This window comes from Pygocentrus nattereri, chromosome 24, assembly GCF_015220715.1.
Source record: "Pygocentrus nattereri isolate fPygNat1 chromosome 24, fPygNat1.pri, whole genome shotgun sequence".
Taxonomy (NCBI): Eukaryota; Metazoa; Chordata; class Actinopteri; order Characiformes; family Serrasalmidae; genus Pygocentrus; species Pygocentrus nattereri.
This window is the reverse complement of record NC_051234.1, coordinates 34,361,967-34,381,472: the sequence shown is the minus strand read 5'-3', so window position 1 is coordinate 34,381,472 and position 19,506 is coordinate 34,361,967. Positions and strand designations below refer to the sequence as shown.

The following is a 19,506-nucleotide window of genomic DNA, read 5'->3' as shown; positions in this document are numbered from 1 at the left end:
GCTAAAGGATGTTGAATGAGAGTACCAGAGGTGCCTTGATTTGAGGTGATTTTTCTTTTTTTTTGCTTTAATTGATTTGCTAAGAATTTTCCGGTTCTATTTCCAAACTCAAAGCGCTGTTGTCTAAGTGTAAGCACAGTATATTTTTTCATCCAGTATGCTGTTAAGTTCATGTCTAGTTTTGAGAAGTTCTTAAGAGTTGCTTCAGTAGGTGACTGAGATACAAGCTGCTCCAATCTCTTCACCTCATTCTGTGAATGCTGTTCTTTTTAAAGCTCTTCCTTCTTTTTACCAGAACAATATGAGATAATTTTCCCTCTCATCACATCTTTAGCTGTTTCCTGTAGTGTACAAGCTGTGATTGCTGGGTCCTCATTAATTTGAATATGCTCTCTCCATTCCTGTTCAAAATATCTTTCAAATTCTTCATCCTTAAGTAGAGAGGTGTTAAAGTGCCATCGTGGAGGGGGTTAGGCTTTATGTTCTACAAGAAAAAAAATGTCAATAGGAGCATGATCTGAGATGATGATACTGTAAATGTCCAAGTCAATTATTCTGTGTGAGACGGAATTATTAGTTAGGAAATAGTTCATGCAAGAGTATGATTTATGGTGTGGGGAGCAATATGTACAATCTTTGCTGTTAGGGTATGAGATGTGATCTCCAAATGTCCACCAGTCCATAATCTAACGTATTGTTTGAGCGAAGAAGTTTAGTGACTGACTGTACTACTTTGTGCTGATGATGAGCGATCCACACCTGCATTTAAGACTATATTAAAATCCCCACAAATAATAATGGATGAATTAAGAAATTTAGCTATCGCTGAGAAAAGTGAATGACAGAATGCTGGATTAGGACCATAATGTATAAACAACATTCTTATTGAAACATTTTTTAATATTAACAGATTAGACCACTGGTATGGGCGGAAATACATAAAGTGGGTAGTCTAGTTTGGAAGATACAACTTCAAGCGCAAACATCCTGCAATGGCATTATATCAGTCTGTACCTTATTCCTGACTGCAGTGCAATCAACTCCCTGTTTATTTAAACACTACCACCCTGAGGTCATTTCACCACATTCGGGCACTCAATCAGAATCCTGTATTCACATGTACCCAAAACTGCATCACCCTTTACCGTGAAGTACATGAGGCATGTGTCTGCTCAACACAGGCAGGTCTGCCTAAAGAAACTGACATAACTAACAATTTTTTAAAATGGCTGAAACAAATAAAGACAAGGAAAAATAACACAGCAGACAACAAATTCAAAACTATTATTATGTAATATTATTATTATTACAGTACTATATACTGCCACAGCAGGCAGACCAGAAGAACATGGCATAACTCAGATAAAAGACAGCTGAGATATGCAAACACAATAGAAGTCAGAGCTAAAATCCTAATCCTAATCATTAGAACCAACAACATATCACCACTGCAGGCATTTATGTCTTACCTTTGATTCATTGAAGTAAAATTAGTTTTCAGTCTTTGTAGAAAAACTGACAACAGAAAACTGACAAGCCCTGTTTTTGGCTTTGGATGGGTAGAAATCTACGTACTCTACAGGACAGAATCTCATGTTTTAAGCATCCCCAGTAATTTTTTACCCAGTTACCTTTTAACCTCAACTGAAGCTTCAATTTAAACACTGGCACACAGATAACGTGCTGAAGGTATGAGGCAGTGGTGGATAGCAACAGTTAATGTGCGGTTAATTGACTGGAGGTTTAAGAAAATAAGGCAGAGCTTGGCGGAGAGTATGATAATTTGATTGTTTGATTGCTGTCACATCTTGAAATACATTTATATATTCTTATATTTATATATTGTTTGTCCATTTGTTTGGGTAGACGTGTGATCAGTCTGGGCCTACCCATAACTACACCCCTGAGTTAGACCATACTGACGCGTTAATTAACAAATGTTTATATTTCACAATTTCTGACACTATACAGGAACTATTATTATTATTATTATTATTATTATATGGCAAAAAATAAAAACAATTTACCCAGGCATATCTGAGGTCATAGTCCAAAAACTGACATTATAAAAAGTAAGTACAAAACACACTGTTAGGACTGTGTATGCAGTAGTTTTGTAAGTGCTGGATTAAAATTAGATCCGTGTTCAGATTTTTCCTTCTTTAGCAAAGGTTCAGCTGCAGGACTCCTGACCGGGCCTGATCTCCTGGAGTTCTCTCTGGACGCTGAGCAAAGTCTCATAAGCAATCGCTGCATGGAATCTCTGGATCAGAAATGCAGTTTTCAACTCTGTTACTAGAAAACAAAAGCAAGACATTCACACATACAGTGCATGTCAAAGCTCTACAGCACCACATAAAAGCAGATTTAATGATTTTCTGAATGTCAGTGTGTTTGTTGACCCATTTCCAAGCCTCTCCTCGAGGAAGTCCAGTATTATATGTAGTTAAAAAGCAGCTCCTGGTTTGACCAATCAGTGCTCAGTAAATTGAGCTCATGATGTAATTGATGATATTAACGAGTCTCTGTGGCGGCTGTGAAGGTGTCCAGGAAAAATTCTATACTTTTTATTGTTTTTATGTTTATTTGAATTATGAATATGACTTTGGAAATTGTGTAAAAATTTGCTTAGATGCCTAAAACTTTCGCACAGTACTATGTGTGTGTGTGTGTATATATATATATATATATATATATATATATATATATATATATATATATATATATATATATTGAAAAGTGTTGCTTCCCCTTTTAACCTAACATACTCAGCCCTTCCACCACTTATAAACAATCTTGTACATTGGAATTGTGTAATACTAGTGTATATGGTGTATATGTGTATATTCAGAGTCAGGGTGTGTATAAATAAATTATATATATAATTAAATTGAATTTACAACCATTTATCTCTGTGTTTTGCACACTGTGAAATTTGCCCTCTGTAATTAACCCATCTGTGCAGTGAAATACCCACACTAGGGGGGCAGTGAGCACACTTGACAGGTGGGAAGTGGGCAGCCCTATCCACGGCGCCCGGGGAGCAGTTGGGGGTTAGGTGCCTTGCTCAAGGGTACTTTAGTCATGGGCTGTCAGCCAAGGGGATCGAACCAGCAACCTTCTGGTCACAGGGCTGGTTCCCTAACCTCCAGCTCTCTGGCCACTTTATTAGGTACTCCTTGCTAGTAAAAGGCTGGACCCCCTTTTTCCTTCAGAACTGCTTTAATTCTTCATGTCACACTTTCAACAAGGTGCTGGAAACGTTCCTCAGAGATTCTGGTGGTTATTTGAGTTCCTGTTGTCTTTCTATCATCTGGAACCAGTCTGCCCATTCTCCTCTGACCTTTCACATCAACAAGGCATTTTCGTCCACTGAACTGACCGCTCACTGGATATTTCCTCTTTTTCGGACCGTTCTCTGTAAACCCTAGAGATGGTTGAGCGTGAAAATCCCAGCAGATCAGCAGTTTCTGAAATACTCAGACCAGCCCGTCTGGCTCCAACAACCACGCCACGTTCAAAGTCCCTTAAATCCCCTTTCTTCCCCGTTCTGATGCTCGGTCTGCACTTCAGCAAGTCGTCTTGACCACCTCTACAGGCCTAAATGCAGTGAGCTGCGGCCGTGTGATTGGCTGATTAGCTATTTGTGTTAACAAGCAACTGAACAGGTGTACCTAATAAAGTGGCCTTTGAGTGTACATATGTATGTATAAATAATACAGGGAGATTCACTCGAACGAGGCTCTGCATATTCTGCTGTAACTCCTGTTATGATGAAGCAATCTGAACCAAAAAATACAGTACATACCGTGACGCGTCTGTAATCAATTGCATTACATGCAACACTGGAAGAGAATCTATGTTCTCATCCAGATACATGAAGACCAGGTGTCTGTTCCCAGAAGATGCAAACAGAGGTTAAGCATGGAAACGGCTGCCCAGTGCTGCCCTCATCGCCCCAATGCTGGAGCATCCTGGCTTGTGCGAAGCTTCATATACTAAGGAGCTCATTGCATGCTGTTTGGTTCAGATCCCTTCGTCCCAGCCAGAGTTATTACAGAATATTCAGGGCCTCTTGCGGTGAATCTCCCTGTAGAATCACATATTTTAAAAAAGGATCTGAAATCTCACTTTTTTCTGTTAAAAAAGTAAGTAGATCACTGGCTTTGGTAACTAGTACTGCCCCCTGGCAGAAAAAAAAACTTTATGCAGAAGTTTTCTAGAACTGTCCAACAGATTCTCACATCTACTGGGAGGAAATTTGACCCATTTCTCCATGCAAAATTCTTGCACACTACAGACCTTCACAGCTTACGACTGAACACATTACTCACTAAGGAACTTCTCTGCAGTTGTATGCAATCTTTGGATCCAAAGCACTTCGTAGACTCTGGAATGAAGAACTGGCACACGTGGTCCTGACAACAGAAACCAATATACCTCAAATGAGTGGCAATAACATGAAAAAAAAGTAAGATTTCTCTGACTTGTTTGCTTAATTCAGTTAAAGTAACACCTAATACTTGTAAGACAAAAAACATGATATGACCTGTACAATTGACTGCACAAGCTTGGGTGATTTACACACGTAAGTAACACTTTTTTCTGTTAATTTTGTTGCACAATTTCTATTTATTTGCAGAATTTAACATATTGGAAAAAAAACACATAGAAACCATAAAATGTACTGTAAATTGTGTTGTAGTGTTTTGCCCAAATGTGAAATTCAGCATGTAAACAGTAAATATGTAATAAAATGTGCAGAAGGGTGTCTCTCTAGAAATTGTGTTAACCTATTTACCAGGGGCGCCCAAACCTTTGTACACAACTACATAAATCTCTACCTCTACATTTCTTATGACCAGTATACACTGAACATTGCGGCCTATGTGCAACCTATTTGACCACCATGGAGCTTCCTGCTGTCCAACAGTGTCCAGAACACCTCAGCCGTCAACAGGGTTAACCCTAACAGTGCTACTCTGATCACCCTCTAACAGTCATCAGTCATCACTGATTAATCTAAACACTTCTGTCCAATCACAGGCTATTCTTTATTTATTCTACATTTATTCTATGTTCTCTGTTCATTTTGCTTGTGTTATTATTTGCTAGCCGATGAGGACCAGAGGAGGATGGGTTCCCTATTTGAGTCCTGAGCTGTTCAGCACGCTTTGCAGGGACTATGAGGGCCGCTGGAATGCACCTTTTGGTTCCTCTCATTGTTTCTCCTCTTGCTCCTAGAGCAGAGGTCACTAATAGGCAGACCACAGTCCGAGTCTTGACCCAGGCACTGTCCTATGCGAACATGGACCTGTAACCAATAAACTATGGAGAATTCTTTCATTTCGACAGCCTGCTCCTATTTTGATCGGTGTAGCTTTTCAAGCCTTTACGGTAGCTTTAGCGGCCGGAGACTCCCAGACCAATCACATGCGCTGTAAATATCACACGTGACGCTGCTCAGCCAATCAGATCTGTTTACAATGAGCTCTGAGACTCGAGTGAGTGATGCCACACAGGGGAGGGACGAGGAGAGAAACAGCAGTCAGAGAAGAAAGTGAGTTGTGACAACACCTGTTGTAAAAAGCGCCATAGAAATAAACTTTAACTGACTGGCACGAAAATGAGGTTAGAGCAGTACTGATAACATGCTATAAATCTTTCTCTATTAATAAACTACACTTGTGATAAACCAATGCCTGCATTTTGCCCTCTGCTAGCCAAAGTACATTTTACTACAAGAGGAGCTCTGTTAAAAGAACAGTTCAGTGAAAAATCTAATTTACACAGTTTACCCAATTGCTCCCTTAAATCTAGTGTAGCTCATCAGCTGAACTACGTTTGGTGTACAAAGTTTGCTTCTTACCTAAATGCGCTGGAGTTGTTAAGTGATCTCAAATAGACTCACGTATGTGGTTTCTGACACTATATGAACTGTAATGTGTTATAAAAATACACTACATACTTAAAGCAGATGTAACAGCCACTTTAAAGCCTGAAATTTGCTCATACTCTAATCAACGTTTATACATATAAACTTATAAGCTTCCATTACTTTAACTAGCAACAACATATTTAGTTAGCAACATCAACAAGAATCAAACTGTGGGCACCAAACGTCTTTGTTGATAAAATACATTGAGACTAAGGTAATGTTTATACACTACATTAAACTCTTATTTAAATACGTGAAGTAAACATGGTTATCCACAGATGCCCTTTGAATGGAAGTGAGTGAAAATGAACTTCTCAGCCTGAGCTTCATTTTCAGCGTGTCCTTCTGCCAGTCTATTTATGACACTCGCATGTTTTTAGATAAACCATTTATAGATGGAGTTATGTTGGCTTGGATGCAGACCATTCCTGAGATACTGTATCTCTCTTTACCAGCTTCACTTTGTGATACAACTGCAGCACAAAGTGAGACCAGATGTTCCTTAAGTACCAAGTGTTCACAAAAGCTCTCATCTTGACCTCACAGATTACTATGTGCTTGATCATGTGGTCTGGTCATTGCACATGTTTTTATAATTGTTGTCACTGACTTGCATACTTATTTTAAGCATTACCCAATATGAATATATGGGAGTGAAAGTATGTAGGTGTATATATGGTTGAGGAGGTATATATGAGGTTGAGTGTATGTGAGGACAGCTGGTTCTGGGTCGGGGGACTGCTGTCCCCGGTCCTCTCCCGGCTGCTCCCCTGTGGTTGCCACTTCCCCCCCGGATGGGGGGGCGCCTTGGGGCTTCAGGGCCTGGCCTGGTACTCCGGCGGGACGGTTGGCCCGCTCCCCTGGGTGGTTGTGTTTCTGGGCGGCTCAGGGCCCCTCGGCGGGGATGGGGCCCTGCTGGGTGGTGGGTAGCTCTCAGGCGCATGAGGCGCTGGGTCTCCGCTGCTGCCTCGTGATGGGGGGGGAGCATCCTGGGGGTGGCTTTGGCTCCTCTGGTTCCCCCGGATCTGCGCTCCGTGGCTGGGGGGGGTGCTGTCCGGAGTCCCCCTCTACCTTCCGCTGGGGTGGGCATGCAGGGGTCACTGGGAGATGCGGCCCAGGGTTTCCACTACTCCTGGGGGGGCCGCGGCGGGCGGGATTCCCTGGTCTTTCTCTGCCTCCCTCTGGCCTCCGGGGAGATGTTGTCGCAGCTTTCTGCCCTCGCTATTGAGTGCATCTTGTGACAAATTTATACTGTACTGCACTCACACACACACACACCCACACCCACATACACATACCTCTCAGTCATTTGTGCAGTATTTCCAAGTGCTGTACGTCTCCGTTACACTTTCTTCCCTTTTCTCAGGAGCAGCAGTTGGTGAACCATCGCCGTGGCATTTTGCGGTTTTTTTTTTGTTTTGTTTTGTTTTTTTTTCTCTCTGCCCTTTTGTTATTTCCCTTTTTTACTTTCTCCCCCCATCCCCCCCCCCCCCCCCCCCCCTTTATCTCTCCTCTCCCTCCTTTACAGATTCCCCTGGCCTGTCAAGTCTGGCATGATGTTGACACATTTCATTACAATATCAAATGTATAAACAAAATGAAATTGAATAATTAAGAAAGAAAGAAAGAAACACTGCCAAGATGAGCCTATAATCTATAGTGCTCATTTTGGAAAAGTAAATTTGTTTGGCACAGTAACGCAGTCTGACCATAATTCTGATTGCAAATCTGCCAGACAAGACAGGCAAAAAAAAAAAAAAAGCATTACCCAATTATTTTAATTTATTTAATATCCCAGTTAACTACTATTGCTGCCTATTCTTTTCTAAGGTTCATTTAGATTTAGTTGGATTTCTCCAAATGTGTCTAAAAGCTAAGTGAAAAAGAGAAAGGAAGGCAAATCATTCCAGACCAGGAAATCTGAGCCCGTTCCAACAGAGAGATGTTGAATCTTTTCACCACAGACCAAAGCTGGTGACTTACGTGTCTGTTTCCTTGGTGACGAGTAAGATGGTCAAATCATCCACTTTATTTGGGTCAAGACTCTTCACTTCTACGCTTCCAAACACACTGTAGGAAAGGAAACAAATAAACGTGTAAACAAATAAAAATAATAATAAAATAAAATCTGAATTCAATTATTAAAGATTAAAGATGAGTGTAGTTGTGCACAAGAGCTCTGCAACAGTAAATATTCCACCAAGCAAATTTCAGAAATCCTGAAAAACAGCTCTAGACTGTCTTCCCTCCAGCTTCTATAGGTAACGCTCTCCTGGCGTCCACTAAAGCCAGACTCAGCATCAGACTGACGGATATAGAAGCTGATTCGTCTTTCCAGAGAACACAGTTCCATTGCTCCAGAGTCCAGTGGTGGTGCTTTACGTCACTCCGTCCGACGTTGGCAATAGAATAACAGAAGTGTGGACTCCACAGGTGGCCTTTCTTCTCAAGCAGACCATAAGAAAGAGACCACACCACAGTGACCACTGGGCAAGCCAGTGCTGGGCTGGTCAGGACTACTTTAAGCCATGATTTGCTGTTACATAGTAGAATGAAACTGCTGTTCAGCTGAAGTTTAACAGTAAACAATACTGAATTGTAACGCTCAAGCATCAAGCCGAAAGTCCCCTGCTCAGTAAAGAGCTCATTAAGAGAATTTGATTAGAAAAGAACAGACTCTCGATGCTTTTCCTTCAGTGGAGTCTGAAATTTCAGCCCGACTCTACTGATTGTTTACTACACTGGAAACAGTCACAGGCCACATGCAGCACAACCTGAGGTTTGACTGGCAGCTCCAGATCATCAGGAAAGCAGACAGGCAGCAGTGCTATAGTAGATCTGCACTGACAGGTGCAGTTTAAGGTTTACCTGGTGGAACTGAACGGGGACTCCAGGGATCCATTGAGCATCGCAGACACATTCCCACATGATGTTGCTGCAAACTGGAAAGGGAAAAAGAAAAAAGGGATGATGAGTCTTTGTTTGACAAATCCCACATTCACGACACATTTCAGATAAAGACTGACCAAAACATTCGAGAACAGCTGCCTGAAAGGATCCGAATGTTCCCTGGTCAGAATTTAACCATTGTTCTCTAGTCTTTAGCTGAATATCTTTATCTTAAGAACTTAATACAACAAAAAACAGCGTAGTTCATAGCAGTCCTGGGCGATATCTAAGAATAAGTAGCACAATATTTCTAAATAAAATAAAATAAAAAATCACATTTATCGATAATATTACCCCACACCTTCCGGTCTGCGGCAGCTCAGGCCTACTTTCTATTCTATCTCAGTTTATATTCTTTTTTTTTTCAATTGACTGTTTAATGAAAATAATAATAAAGCAATAAAATGCACATATTAAATAATATGATACTGAGTAACATCTTTTGAGAACCACTTTATTCCTCATTCTAATAAACATTACGGCAGACTGGTGCATTCATCAGCTTCTTCTGCTGCAAATTTACAGACATACATGCCAATAGTGCTTTAGACTGCAAGTGATTAAGCCGCGTCCACACGCTGTCCACATCAAAAAATAAGGCATTTTCCATCATAACAGCAGCGTTTTCATAATTCAAATCTTAATCTGTACAGAAAACACTGCACACCGGCTGCAGACGCGGATCAGAGGAACGTTCCCTCCAGGTTAGGGTTAATTTAGCCACTACAAACTAGCTTGTTTTTTAAATGCACTGAGTCACTTTGAGACTGAAGCTCCAAAACATTCATTTTGATTCCATTCACATGAAAGAAAATTAAGGGGAATTATGTGCAGTAAAGCCAGCATTACAGTGCAAAGCAGAGAGAAATAAAACAGGCAGTTTCTTAACAAACATCGCTCTCTTTCTCTCTCTCCCTCTCTCTCTCTCCCTCCCTCTCTCCCTCCCTCCCTCTCTCACCCTCTCTCCCTCCCTCTCTCCCTCCCTCTGTTTCTCTCTCATTCTCTCTGTCTCTCTCTCTCTCCCTCTCTCCCTCCCTTTCTCTCCCTTCCTCTTTCTCCCTCTCTCTCAAACTCTCTCTCTCTTTCCCTCCCTCTCTCTCTCCCTCTCTCCCTCCCTCTTTCTCTCCCTTCCTCTCTCTCCCTCTCTCTCAAACTCTCTCTCTCTCCCTCCCTCTCTCTCTCCCTCTCTCCCTCCCTCTGTTTCTCTCTCATTCTCTCTGTCTCTCTCTCTCTCCCTCTCTCCCTCCCTTTCTCTCCCTTCCTCTTTCTCCCTCTCTCTCAAACTCTCTCTCTCTTTCCCTCCCTCTCTCTCTCCCTCTCTCCCTCCCTCTTTCTCTCCCTTCCTCTCTCTCCCTCTCTCTCAAACTCTCTCTCTCTCTCCCTCCCTCTCTCTCCCTCTCTCTCTCCCTCTCTCTCTCCCTCTCTCTCTCATTCTCTCTCTCCCCCCTCTCTCTTATCAGAGTTGTTAATCTTTAATACAACAAAAGTACTATTTGACACAGGTCCAACAAACCCACTCTCCTGCCCACACTGTTGACCACAGGGGGGCTAAATAATGTGTCTCCATGGCAACTAAGACAAAGCTTCACTGAGGCCAAGCTGTGTAGGGACATTCCAGCGCTGATCACCACCACACCGTGCTTCCTGTCATTTCTGTCATCGTACAAACATTGTAGACCGAAGATGTGACCCCCACAGTAGAACGAGCCCTGATCGGGTCCTGCTAGCTGGCCAAGACACGCAGATGGAATTTAAACAATCCAACAGCATGTTGGAGTAAATGTGACAGAACGAGAACAGCGGTCAGACAAAACCAGAGTGTTTCCTCTGAGGTCGTTCTTCCTGTCTGTAACAACTGTCCAGGCTTTTTTGCACTTAAACCACATTAAAAATCATTTCTGATCTCTGGTTAGTTAAGGATGAACTGTGATCCGACTGTGGTTGTAAACACAGTGTGGTCAGTTCCATCCTGTTACATCACAATATGACACAATACGCCCTTTTCAGCATGTCCTGGATATCGCCAGTAAATAAACACACTGGTCTGATTACAAACAGAGCATTAATTAGTCCTGTTTAGATGTAATTAGCACAGCACAGTGGGTGAAATTATTAAATACAAATCATTGGATTCATAGTGTTTTTATTGTGGCACAAAGTTTGTCTGAAAAAAATAAAGTGACACTGTACACTGAGCACTTCCTGAAGTGCTGTGATATTACATTTTAGCCAGATCTACTTCAGTACAGAACTTCCAGTACCTCTTTTTCTCACTGCGCTTCAGGTGTGGCTGCTTTGGCCTCCGACTGCAAAGTGTAAATGTGTGGGTTGAATCAATACCTGATCACCATGGTCAGATCACAGTGCCAAATGGACGCAGTAGTGCTTATTTAGTTTTGTACTCGTTTTTCATTTTTCAAAATAAAAACATAGCAGTAAATTTAAAAATACGGTCTTAAATTTAAAGGAAAGAAAACAAAACAAAAACATTGATTGAAAAGTGTTGCTTCCCCTTTTAACCTAACATATTCAGCCTTTCCACTTATAAACAATCCTGTACATTGGAATTGTGCAATACTAGTGTATATGGTGTATATTCAGAGTCGGGGAGTACATATATATATATATATATATATATATTATTTACTTAGATTTAGATATTTTTTGTATTTAAATTCTATAAGGGGGCTATGCACCCAAGATTTACACCACCTGTGTAAATGTGATGTGACAGTAAACGTGATTTGATTGGATTATTTTCACCTGCATGGTTGGTGTCACTCACGTTAGCAGAAGCCCTGATCCAGAAAGAGCGGACTGGGTTGTTCTGACACTCTGACCAACCAGGACAGTCTGTAGTGAAGGTTTCTGAAGACAGAGAACATGTGCAGCAATCACACATGAGGACATCCACAGCATTGTTCACACTTGCTATAACATCTGTCTCAGTGATCTGATCGTAAGTGGACAGTGAGCTGGACGGCTGTTCACACCTGTCGTTTCAACATGACTCAAATCTGTATCCAGTGACCACAAGTGATCGGATTTTGTCTCTCTCTGCTTCTCTCATCTCTGCTGCAGTGGCGCAGCTGATTAATGCTACACTCGTGTTTCCAGGCTGAAGTGGCACAAATCTGATTTTTTGCCTTAATGTGACACAAATCTGGTCTTTTCAAATTCGATCTGAGCCACTTTTATACGAGCTCCTGGATCGTATAGACGCGACTTTAATGAGAATTGATGTGTTTTTTTATTTCAGCAAAAGCAGAAAACTGAGCCCTTTTCACCTTCGCCTCACTCTCATAATGGACAGCTGATCAGAGTGAATGACCCTTCATGATTAGGACGTGCAGAGGTGGGTCACCCTGGGACACACGTTCACTCACATTATTCAAAGATTTCAGTCACTTACCTACACAAATGTGACCCACCAAGTCAGAAAGTTAGAAGCGTGTTCATCCTTGTATTTAGTTCTGTCCACTAATGATCAGATCACCCAGATGCACGTTAAAAGAGAATTCCACCAATTTTACAAAATGTTCTCCATTATAAAGTGATTAGTATGTAAACAGAGCGGTTCAGAGCGGTTCTCTTCAAAACCGTTCACAGTGGTGGTGATGGGAACCAGACGTCCCTCTAAAAGCTCCTACAGAAAGTTCCTACATGAACTGGTTCTGAATTCACTGCCTGATGACTGAGACGCTGTTTTATGAGAGTTTAGAGAACTTCAACTCCATTCATGGTGGAGGGAGACATGCAGGGCGCTGTGCTGCAAAATAGTCCCCAAAGAAAACTCATTATTCCAGATTTTCCACTGTTTTCCATCATCAACATTCCATATGAACTCAAATGTCTTTACAGTGGTGGTGATGGGAACCAGGGGTCGCCATGACTACAACACAGCTATATACATTTTATTTACCATCCAGAACCACCAGAGAACCTACACGAGTCTTCTGAGCTTATATGGAATGTTGATGATGGAAAATAGTGGAAAATTTGGAATAATATGTTTTCTTTGGGGACTATTTTATTGTATGCTGTTCTGCCTGTGTCCCTATACCAAGAACAGATTAAAAAAGGTGAAAACTTTACATTAGAACCATCGTAAAACCACGTCTCACACACTAAGCCACTCTGAATGACTCTGTCTGCATCTCAATCGCTGGGCTTCCCCTGTAATATTCTGTATAAATGGGGCCGGTGCTGCACGGTAACTGTTCTGTAGGTAAAGCTCAGTGGGTAAAGACAGTGCTAGCGTAGCTACCAAAGACTGGAATCAAGCAGGACATAAACATGAACACCAGCAGTCGTTAATGAACTTTTGCACTGTCCACATGTTTGTTAGCCTTATCAGTTTTGGCCATGAACAGAACTTTATGAGGAGCTGTCGACTCACCTTTACTGCCATTTTTGCTGCACCAAGTCAGTTCATCAAATACGAACCCGAGCAGCGTGTCCTCCAAAGTCACCAGGCATTCTCTGTTGTCCGTAAATGCGTGAGCCAAAGCTTTAGTTTTGCTCCAGAACAACATCTGCACATGCGGAACACACAGAACAATAAGAGCCATGAAACAGACACTGTGGTTCTATAGAGCGGAAAACACAATCAAGCTACATTTTCAAATGACTCGGTTTCGTGATGAGTGGAACGAAGAATCTTTGAAATTTTAACATTAATTTGAGAATTCTTCAGTATTTGGTGGCGTGTCCCTCCTCCACTTTAATGACCAAGAGCTCTCGAGCTACATGGGCTCCGCGGGTTTGGGTAAAAGTCTCTAAACCCACCTGAGAGTCTGAACACGAGCTTCACTGGAAGATCAGACTAAAAACACTCTGAGCTCTTAGGACAAACAGCTCAACATCACCTTCACACCTTTTTAGAGTTGCTGTTGTTTATTTTCGGTTCGTACCCTCGCTGTGGTCTAAGACCCAGACTAAAGTGTATGTTTTATGGGTGGGTGACATTCTTACAGTGCCACAGATGACGTGCTGTGTAACGGAGCTTATTAGAGGGTCGTATGCCTCGGCAGGAACTTCACACGGATCCTTCCCCACGTAGGCCTCCTCGAATGCCCCCCAGATCCTCTCACAGTCATTCACTCTGCAGAACAGTGAGAGAGAAAAAGCCCATTAATACCGAGCTCAGATAAAAGTCTGGGCACAAGGCTAGTGGAGCACAGTGCACTCACTAATTCCTCAGTCACTAGTTTTACTTTTAATGATTGTTTGTTTTTAAAGATTCCTTTTTTATGTTTTTTTTTTTTATCTGAAAAGCTCAAGGTTCATGTTTAATGGAATTAAGGCCTCATAATACAGAAAAATTAGGACACTGCAATTACTAGAGCTGGAAAATATGATATGTATTGTTACTGTGATAAATTGTGTCACATTGCGTCACCATATGTGCTTAATGTGCCCTGACTAACAGCATGGTTCTTTACTGAGACAGCAGAATTAGTTTAACTGGCTTTAGTGTAGCATACAGTATGAATCTGTACAAATCAGACACTATAATTAAAGTGTTTGGTTTAATTGTATCACTGTTTGTACTTTTCTGCATTTTCTAATGTGCATCAGAAAAACTCAATGACATAATGCATACTGTGTATCGTGGAAATGTCTTTAGGTATTGTGATGTTGTACAACCCCAATTCCAGTGAAGTTGGGACGTTGTGTAAAACATAAATAAAAACAGAATATGATGATTTGCAAATCCTTTTCAACCAATATTCAATTGAACACACTACAAAGACGAGATATTTAATGTTCAAACGGATAAACTTTATTGTTTTTTGCAAATATTCACTCATTTTGAATTTGATGCCTGCAACACGTTCCAGAGAAGTTGGGACAGGGGCGTGTTTCCCACTGAGTTACATCACCTTTCCTTTAACACTCAATAAGCATTTGGGAACTGAGGACGGACACTGATTGTTGAAGCTTTGTAGGTGGAATTCTTTCCCATTCCTGCTTGATGTCCAGCTTCAGCTGCTCAGCAGTCCGGGGGTCTCCGCTGTCGTATTTGAGCTTCATAATGCGCCACACATTTTCAATGGGAGACGGTCTGGACTGCAGGCAGGTCAGTCTAGTACCCGCACTCTTTTACTACGAAGCCACGCTGTTGGAACACGTGCAGAACGTGGCTCGGCATCGTCTTGCTGAAATAAGCAGGACGTCCCTGAAAAAGACGCCGCTTGGATGGCAGCAGATGTTGCTCCAAAACCTGTATGTACCTTTCAGCATTAATGGGGCCTTCACAGATGTGCAGGTTACCCCTGCCATGGGCACTAACACCCCCCCACACCATCAGAGATGCTGGCTTTTGAACTTTGCGCTGAAAACAATCCGGACAATCCTTTTCCTCTTTGGCCCGGAGAACACGACGTCCATGATTTCCAGAAACAGTGTGAAGTGTGGACGTGTCAGACCACAGGACAGTTTTCCACTCTGCGTCAGTCCATCTCAGATAAGCTCGGCCCAGAGAAGCCGGCGGCGTTTCTGGGTGGTGTTGATATGTGGCTTCACTTTGCATGGCAGAGTTTTAACCTGGGGCAGCACGGTGGCGTGGTGGGTAGCGTTGTCGCCTCACAGCAAGGAGGTCCTAGGTTCGATTCCCCGGCCGGGAGACCGGGGTCCTCTCTGTGTGGAGTTTGCATGTTCTCCCCGTGTCTGCGTGGGTTTCCTCCGGGTTCTCCGGTTTCCTCCCACAGTCCAAAGACATGCAGTCAAGCCAATTGGACGTGCTAAATTGCCCCTAGGTGTGAGTGACTGTCTGTGTCTGTCTGTCTGTCTGCCCTGCGATGGACTGGCGACCTGTCCAGGGTGTATCCTGCCTTCCGCCCAAAGACCGCTGGGATAGGCTCCAGCTCCCCCCCCCGTGACCCTGACGGAGAAGCGGCTTAGAAAATGGATGGATGGATGGAGTTTTAACCTGCACTTGTAGATGGAGTGACGAACTGAGTTCACTGACAGTGGTTTTCCGAAGTGTTCCTGAGCCCATGTGGGAATATCCGTTACAGAATGATGTGGGTTTTTAATGCAGTGCCGCCTGAGGGGTCGAAGGTCACGGGCATTCAGTGTTGGTTTTCTGCCTTGCTGCTTATTTACAGAGATTTCTCCAGATTCTCTGAATCTTTTGATGATATTATGGACTGTAGATGATGAAATCCCTAAATTCCTGCAGTTGCACGTTGAGAAACGTTCTTAAACTGTTGGACTATTTGCTCACGCAGTTGTTCACTAAGTGGTGAACCTCGCCCGTCCCTGCTTGTGAACGACTGAGCCTTTCAGGGATGCTCCCTTTATACCCAATCATGACCCTCACCTGTTTCCCATTAACAAGTTCACCTGTGGAATGTTCCAAACAGGTGTTTTTTGAGCATTCCTCAACTTTCCCAGTCTTTTGTTGCTCCTGTCCCAACTTCTTTGGAACGTGTTGCAGGTATCAAATTCAAAATGCGTGAATATTTACAAAAAACAATAAAGTTTATCTGTTTGAACATTAAATATCTCGTCTTTGTAGTGGATTCAATTGAATATCGGTTGAAAAGGATTTACAAATCATCGTATTCTGTTTTTATTTATGTTTTACACAACGTCCCAACTTCACTGGAATTGGGCTTGTATTTTTGCCAAATCACCCAACTGGTTACACTGCTACACTCTGTGATTTACATTCACACACTGAGTGAAAATCCTGAAAACCTTGAACTCCCTCCTAATGCAACAGTGAACCCACACATTCAGAGTGGCTTAGTGTGTGAGACGTGGTTTTACGATGGTTCTAATGTAAAGTTTTCACCTTTTTTATTTTCCATCGTCAACATTCCATATAAGCTCAGAAGACTCGTGTAGGTTCTCTGGTGGTTCTGGATGGTAAATAAAATGTATATAGCTGTGTTGTAGTCATGGCGACCCCTGGTTCCCATCACCACCACTGTAAAGACATCTGAGTTCATATGGAATGTTGATGAAAACAGTGGAAAATTTGGAATAATGAGTTTTCTTTGGGGACTATTTTGCCGCACAGCGCCCTGCATGTCTCCCTCCACCATGAATGGAGTTGAAGTTCTCTAAACTCTCATAAAACAGCGTCTCAGTCATCAGGCAGTGAATTCAGAACCAGTTCATGTAGGAACTTTCTGTAGGAGCTTTTAGAGGGGGACGTCTGGTTCCCATCACCACCACTGTGAGCAGCTCTGACTCGGTAAGTTTATCTAGAACAGAGCATTTGACATCAAACCGCTCAGAACGGCTCTGTTTACACCTAGATCATTTACTCATGCAGGAATTTTGAAAACTTCATGGACGTTTTATTGAAAATCGAGAATCGAAAGAACATAATTGTGTGGAATCGACTCTTGTACTCGACACCATCTCTTGAAACTGGACAAAGAGTCGACTCTAAGAATCGAACCGAACAGCCCTCGAATACTCAAACAGCGTCAGTGTCTGGACTCAGGAGCGTCGACATGCGGCGTGTATCCTTCCGCGGCGTCAGCGAGAGCCGAGCCGGTCCGAACACAGCTTCACTGATTTACAGACTCTCTAATCGCGCTCAGAATCGCAGAGAATCGATTCAGGAAGCCTTACCGAGACACGTCTGTGTGTTTCTTTAGGAACGATTCACATCTGCCGATCACGGTGCTCCTCAGATGGTCCGAGTAGCGAGTCAGTGTCAGTCCCAACACAATCGCGAGGACCACGACCACCACCACCACCACCACCACGACCACCACCACCACCACCACTCCCAAGAGCAGACAGCGCTTTCTCCGAGAAGCTTCTCTGTGCATGTTCGCTGCGTGAGTCCGTGTGTCTGTTTGTCCGTGTGTCCGTGTTCCTCCGCAGTGCAGCGATTAAAATACTGCTGAGAGTTCTGGGGGCGGTGCATAAACAGACAGACAGACAGCTTTGGCTCTGCTTCAGTAGTTTCTAGCCAGAAGAATAAGAGCTGAAAATAGAAACCACTGAAAGTTCTGCTCTCTAATGGTATTCTGTGTTTTCCTGGTGGTTGATATTGTAGGGGCTACTACTCGCGACTGGAGCGAATCCGCAACGGACAGGCGTTAAGTCACTCAACGGGGTCTAGCCCTTTAAGAGACTCGAGCGGGGGGATACTAGTTGGTAGTAGTTCAGTTGTTGTTTTGGAAGCGAGTTAAGTTTCGTTTTTGTCTCGTGAAATAAAAGTTTTCCCTCCGCGGGATTCTCCACTAACTTGAGCCTCCTTACTTCACGACCCGCTTCAATATCACAGTGTGAAGGACTCTTCACTGTTTAACAGGTGCTCTGATTCCAGACTGGTTCCTAATGGGACCTAAAGTTGTCCTACAGGAGACTAGTGGTGTCTAATGGTTTTCATTAAGCCAGTTCCTTTTAGAAAGCAAAACCATTATGTTTTAATTTTAATTTTAAAAAACACTTTGAAGGTTCTAAGTGACCAAAAACCAAAGTTCTGCGTATAAAATACGGTTTGTCATTGTATTTACTTTTAATGTATAGTATTACAGTAAAAATGTATAGTACTTACATTTTTCAAAATCCCCCCATAATTCAGTGGTTCATACAAAAACAGAGCGGTTCTGAGCGGTTTGGTGTGAAACTCTCTGTTCTAGATAAACGTACCGAGTCAGAGCTGTTCACAGTGGTGGTGATGGGAACCAGACGTCCCTCTAAAAGCTCCTACAGAAAGTTCCTACATGAGCTGGTTCTGAATTCACTGCCTGATGACTGAGACGCTGTTTAATGAGAGTTTAGAGAACTTCTTCTCCATTCATGGTGGAGGGAGACATGCAGGGCGCTGTGCGGCAAAATAGTCCCCAAAGAAAACTCATTATTCCAGATTTTCCACTGTTTTCCATCATCAACATTCCATATAAACTCAGAAGACTCGTGTAGGTTCTCTGGAGGTTCTGGATGGTAAATAAAATGTCTAGAAATGGATTTTGTAAAAAATGGTGGACTTCCCCTTCAAATTAACTGTAGACCATCCATCCATCCATTTTCTAAGCCGCTTCTCCGTCAGGGTTCGCGGGGGGGTGCTGGAGTAACTGTAGACCAATGTAACTGAAATTTATTTGACTTGTTTGAATTGTCCTTTCAAGTTTCACAGATTTGGTGGATGCAGAATGTGAATAACCTGATTCAGCTCAGTCTGATAAGAATATCTGGCTGATGTTAATCTGTGAATGATAACCTGGTGATCCCACGCTGACTAATCAAATAATTACCTGCCTCATTTTAAAGAGGCCACAATATTTATTTTTACACTTTTTTAAATGGGCCATTTCTGATTGGCTATTCTCATATACATACACTATATTTCCAAAAGTATTCGGGTCGTCTGGCTTCACATGCATATGAACATCACATTCTTAATCCATAGGGTTTAATGTGATGTTGGCCCACCCTTTGCAGCTACAACAGCTTCAGCTGTTCTGGGAAGGCGTTCCACAGGGGTTAGGAGTGTTTATGGGAATTTCTGATCGTTCTTCCAGAAGCGCATTTATAAGAAATAAATTATCACACCAAACTGGCTCATCCATGTCTTTATGGACCTGCTTTGTGCACTGGTGGGCAGTCATGTTGGAGCAGGAAGGGGCCATCCCCAAACTGTT

The 19,506-nt window shown here is 42.5% G+C and overlaps 1 protein-coding gene across 1 annotated transcript; it reads right to left on the bottom strand.

Moving 5' to 3' along the window:
• Window positions 1–882: 882 nt before the first annotated feature.
• LOC108414972 (ADP-ribosyl cyclase/cyclic ADP-ribose hydrolase 1-like) lies at window positions 883–18,339 on the bottom strand. Its single transcript, XM_017687910.2, has 8 exons — window positions 17,483–18,339; window positions 13,862–13,991; window positions 13,287–13,422; window positions 11,673–11,755; window positions 8,807–8,880; window positions 7,922–8,008; window positions 4,335–4,418; window positions 883–2,295 (listed from the first exon to the last, which is right to left on the bottom strand). The coding sequence occupies exons 1-8, from the start codon at window positions 17,683–17,685 to the stop codon at window positions 2,238–2,240; spliced, it is 855 nt and encodes a 284-aa protein (XP_017543399.1). The 5' UTR covers window positions 17,686–18,339; the 3' UTR covers window positions 883–2,237.
• Between the last annotated feature and the right edge of the window lie 1,167 nt (window positions 18,340–19,506).

Coding starts and splice junctions, on each gene's coding strand:
- LOC108414972 (XM_017687910.2), bottom strand. CDS start 17,685: ATGCACAGAGAAGCTTCTCGGAGAAAGCGCTGTCTGCTCTTGGGAGTG. Junction 13,423..13,861: donor AGCACGTCATCTGTGGCACT/GTAAGAATGTCA, acceptor CCGCATGTGCAG/ATGTTGTTCTGGAGCAAAAC. Junction 11,756..13,286: donor CAGCAAAAATGGCAGTAAAG/GTGAGTCGACAG, acceptor CTCTGTCTTCAG/AAACCTTCACTACAGACTGT.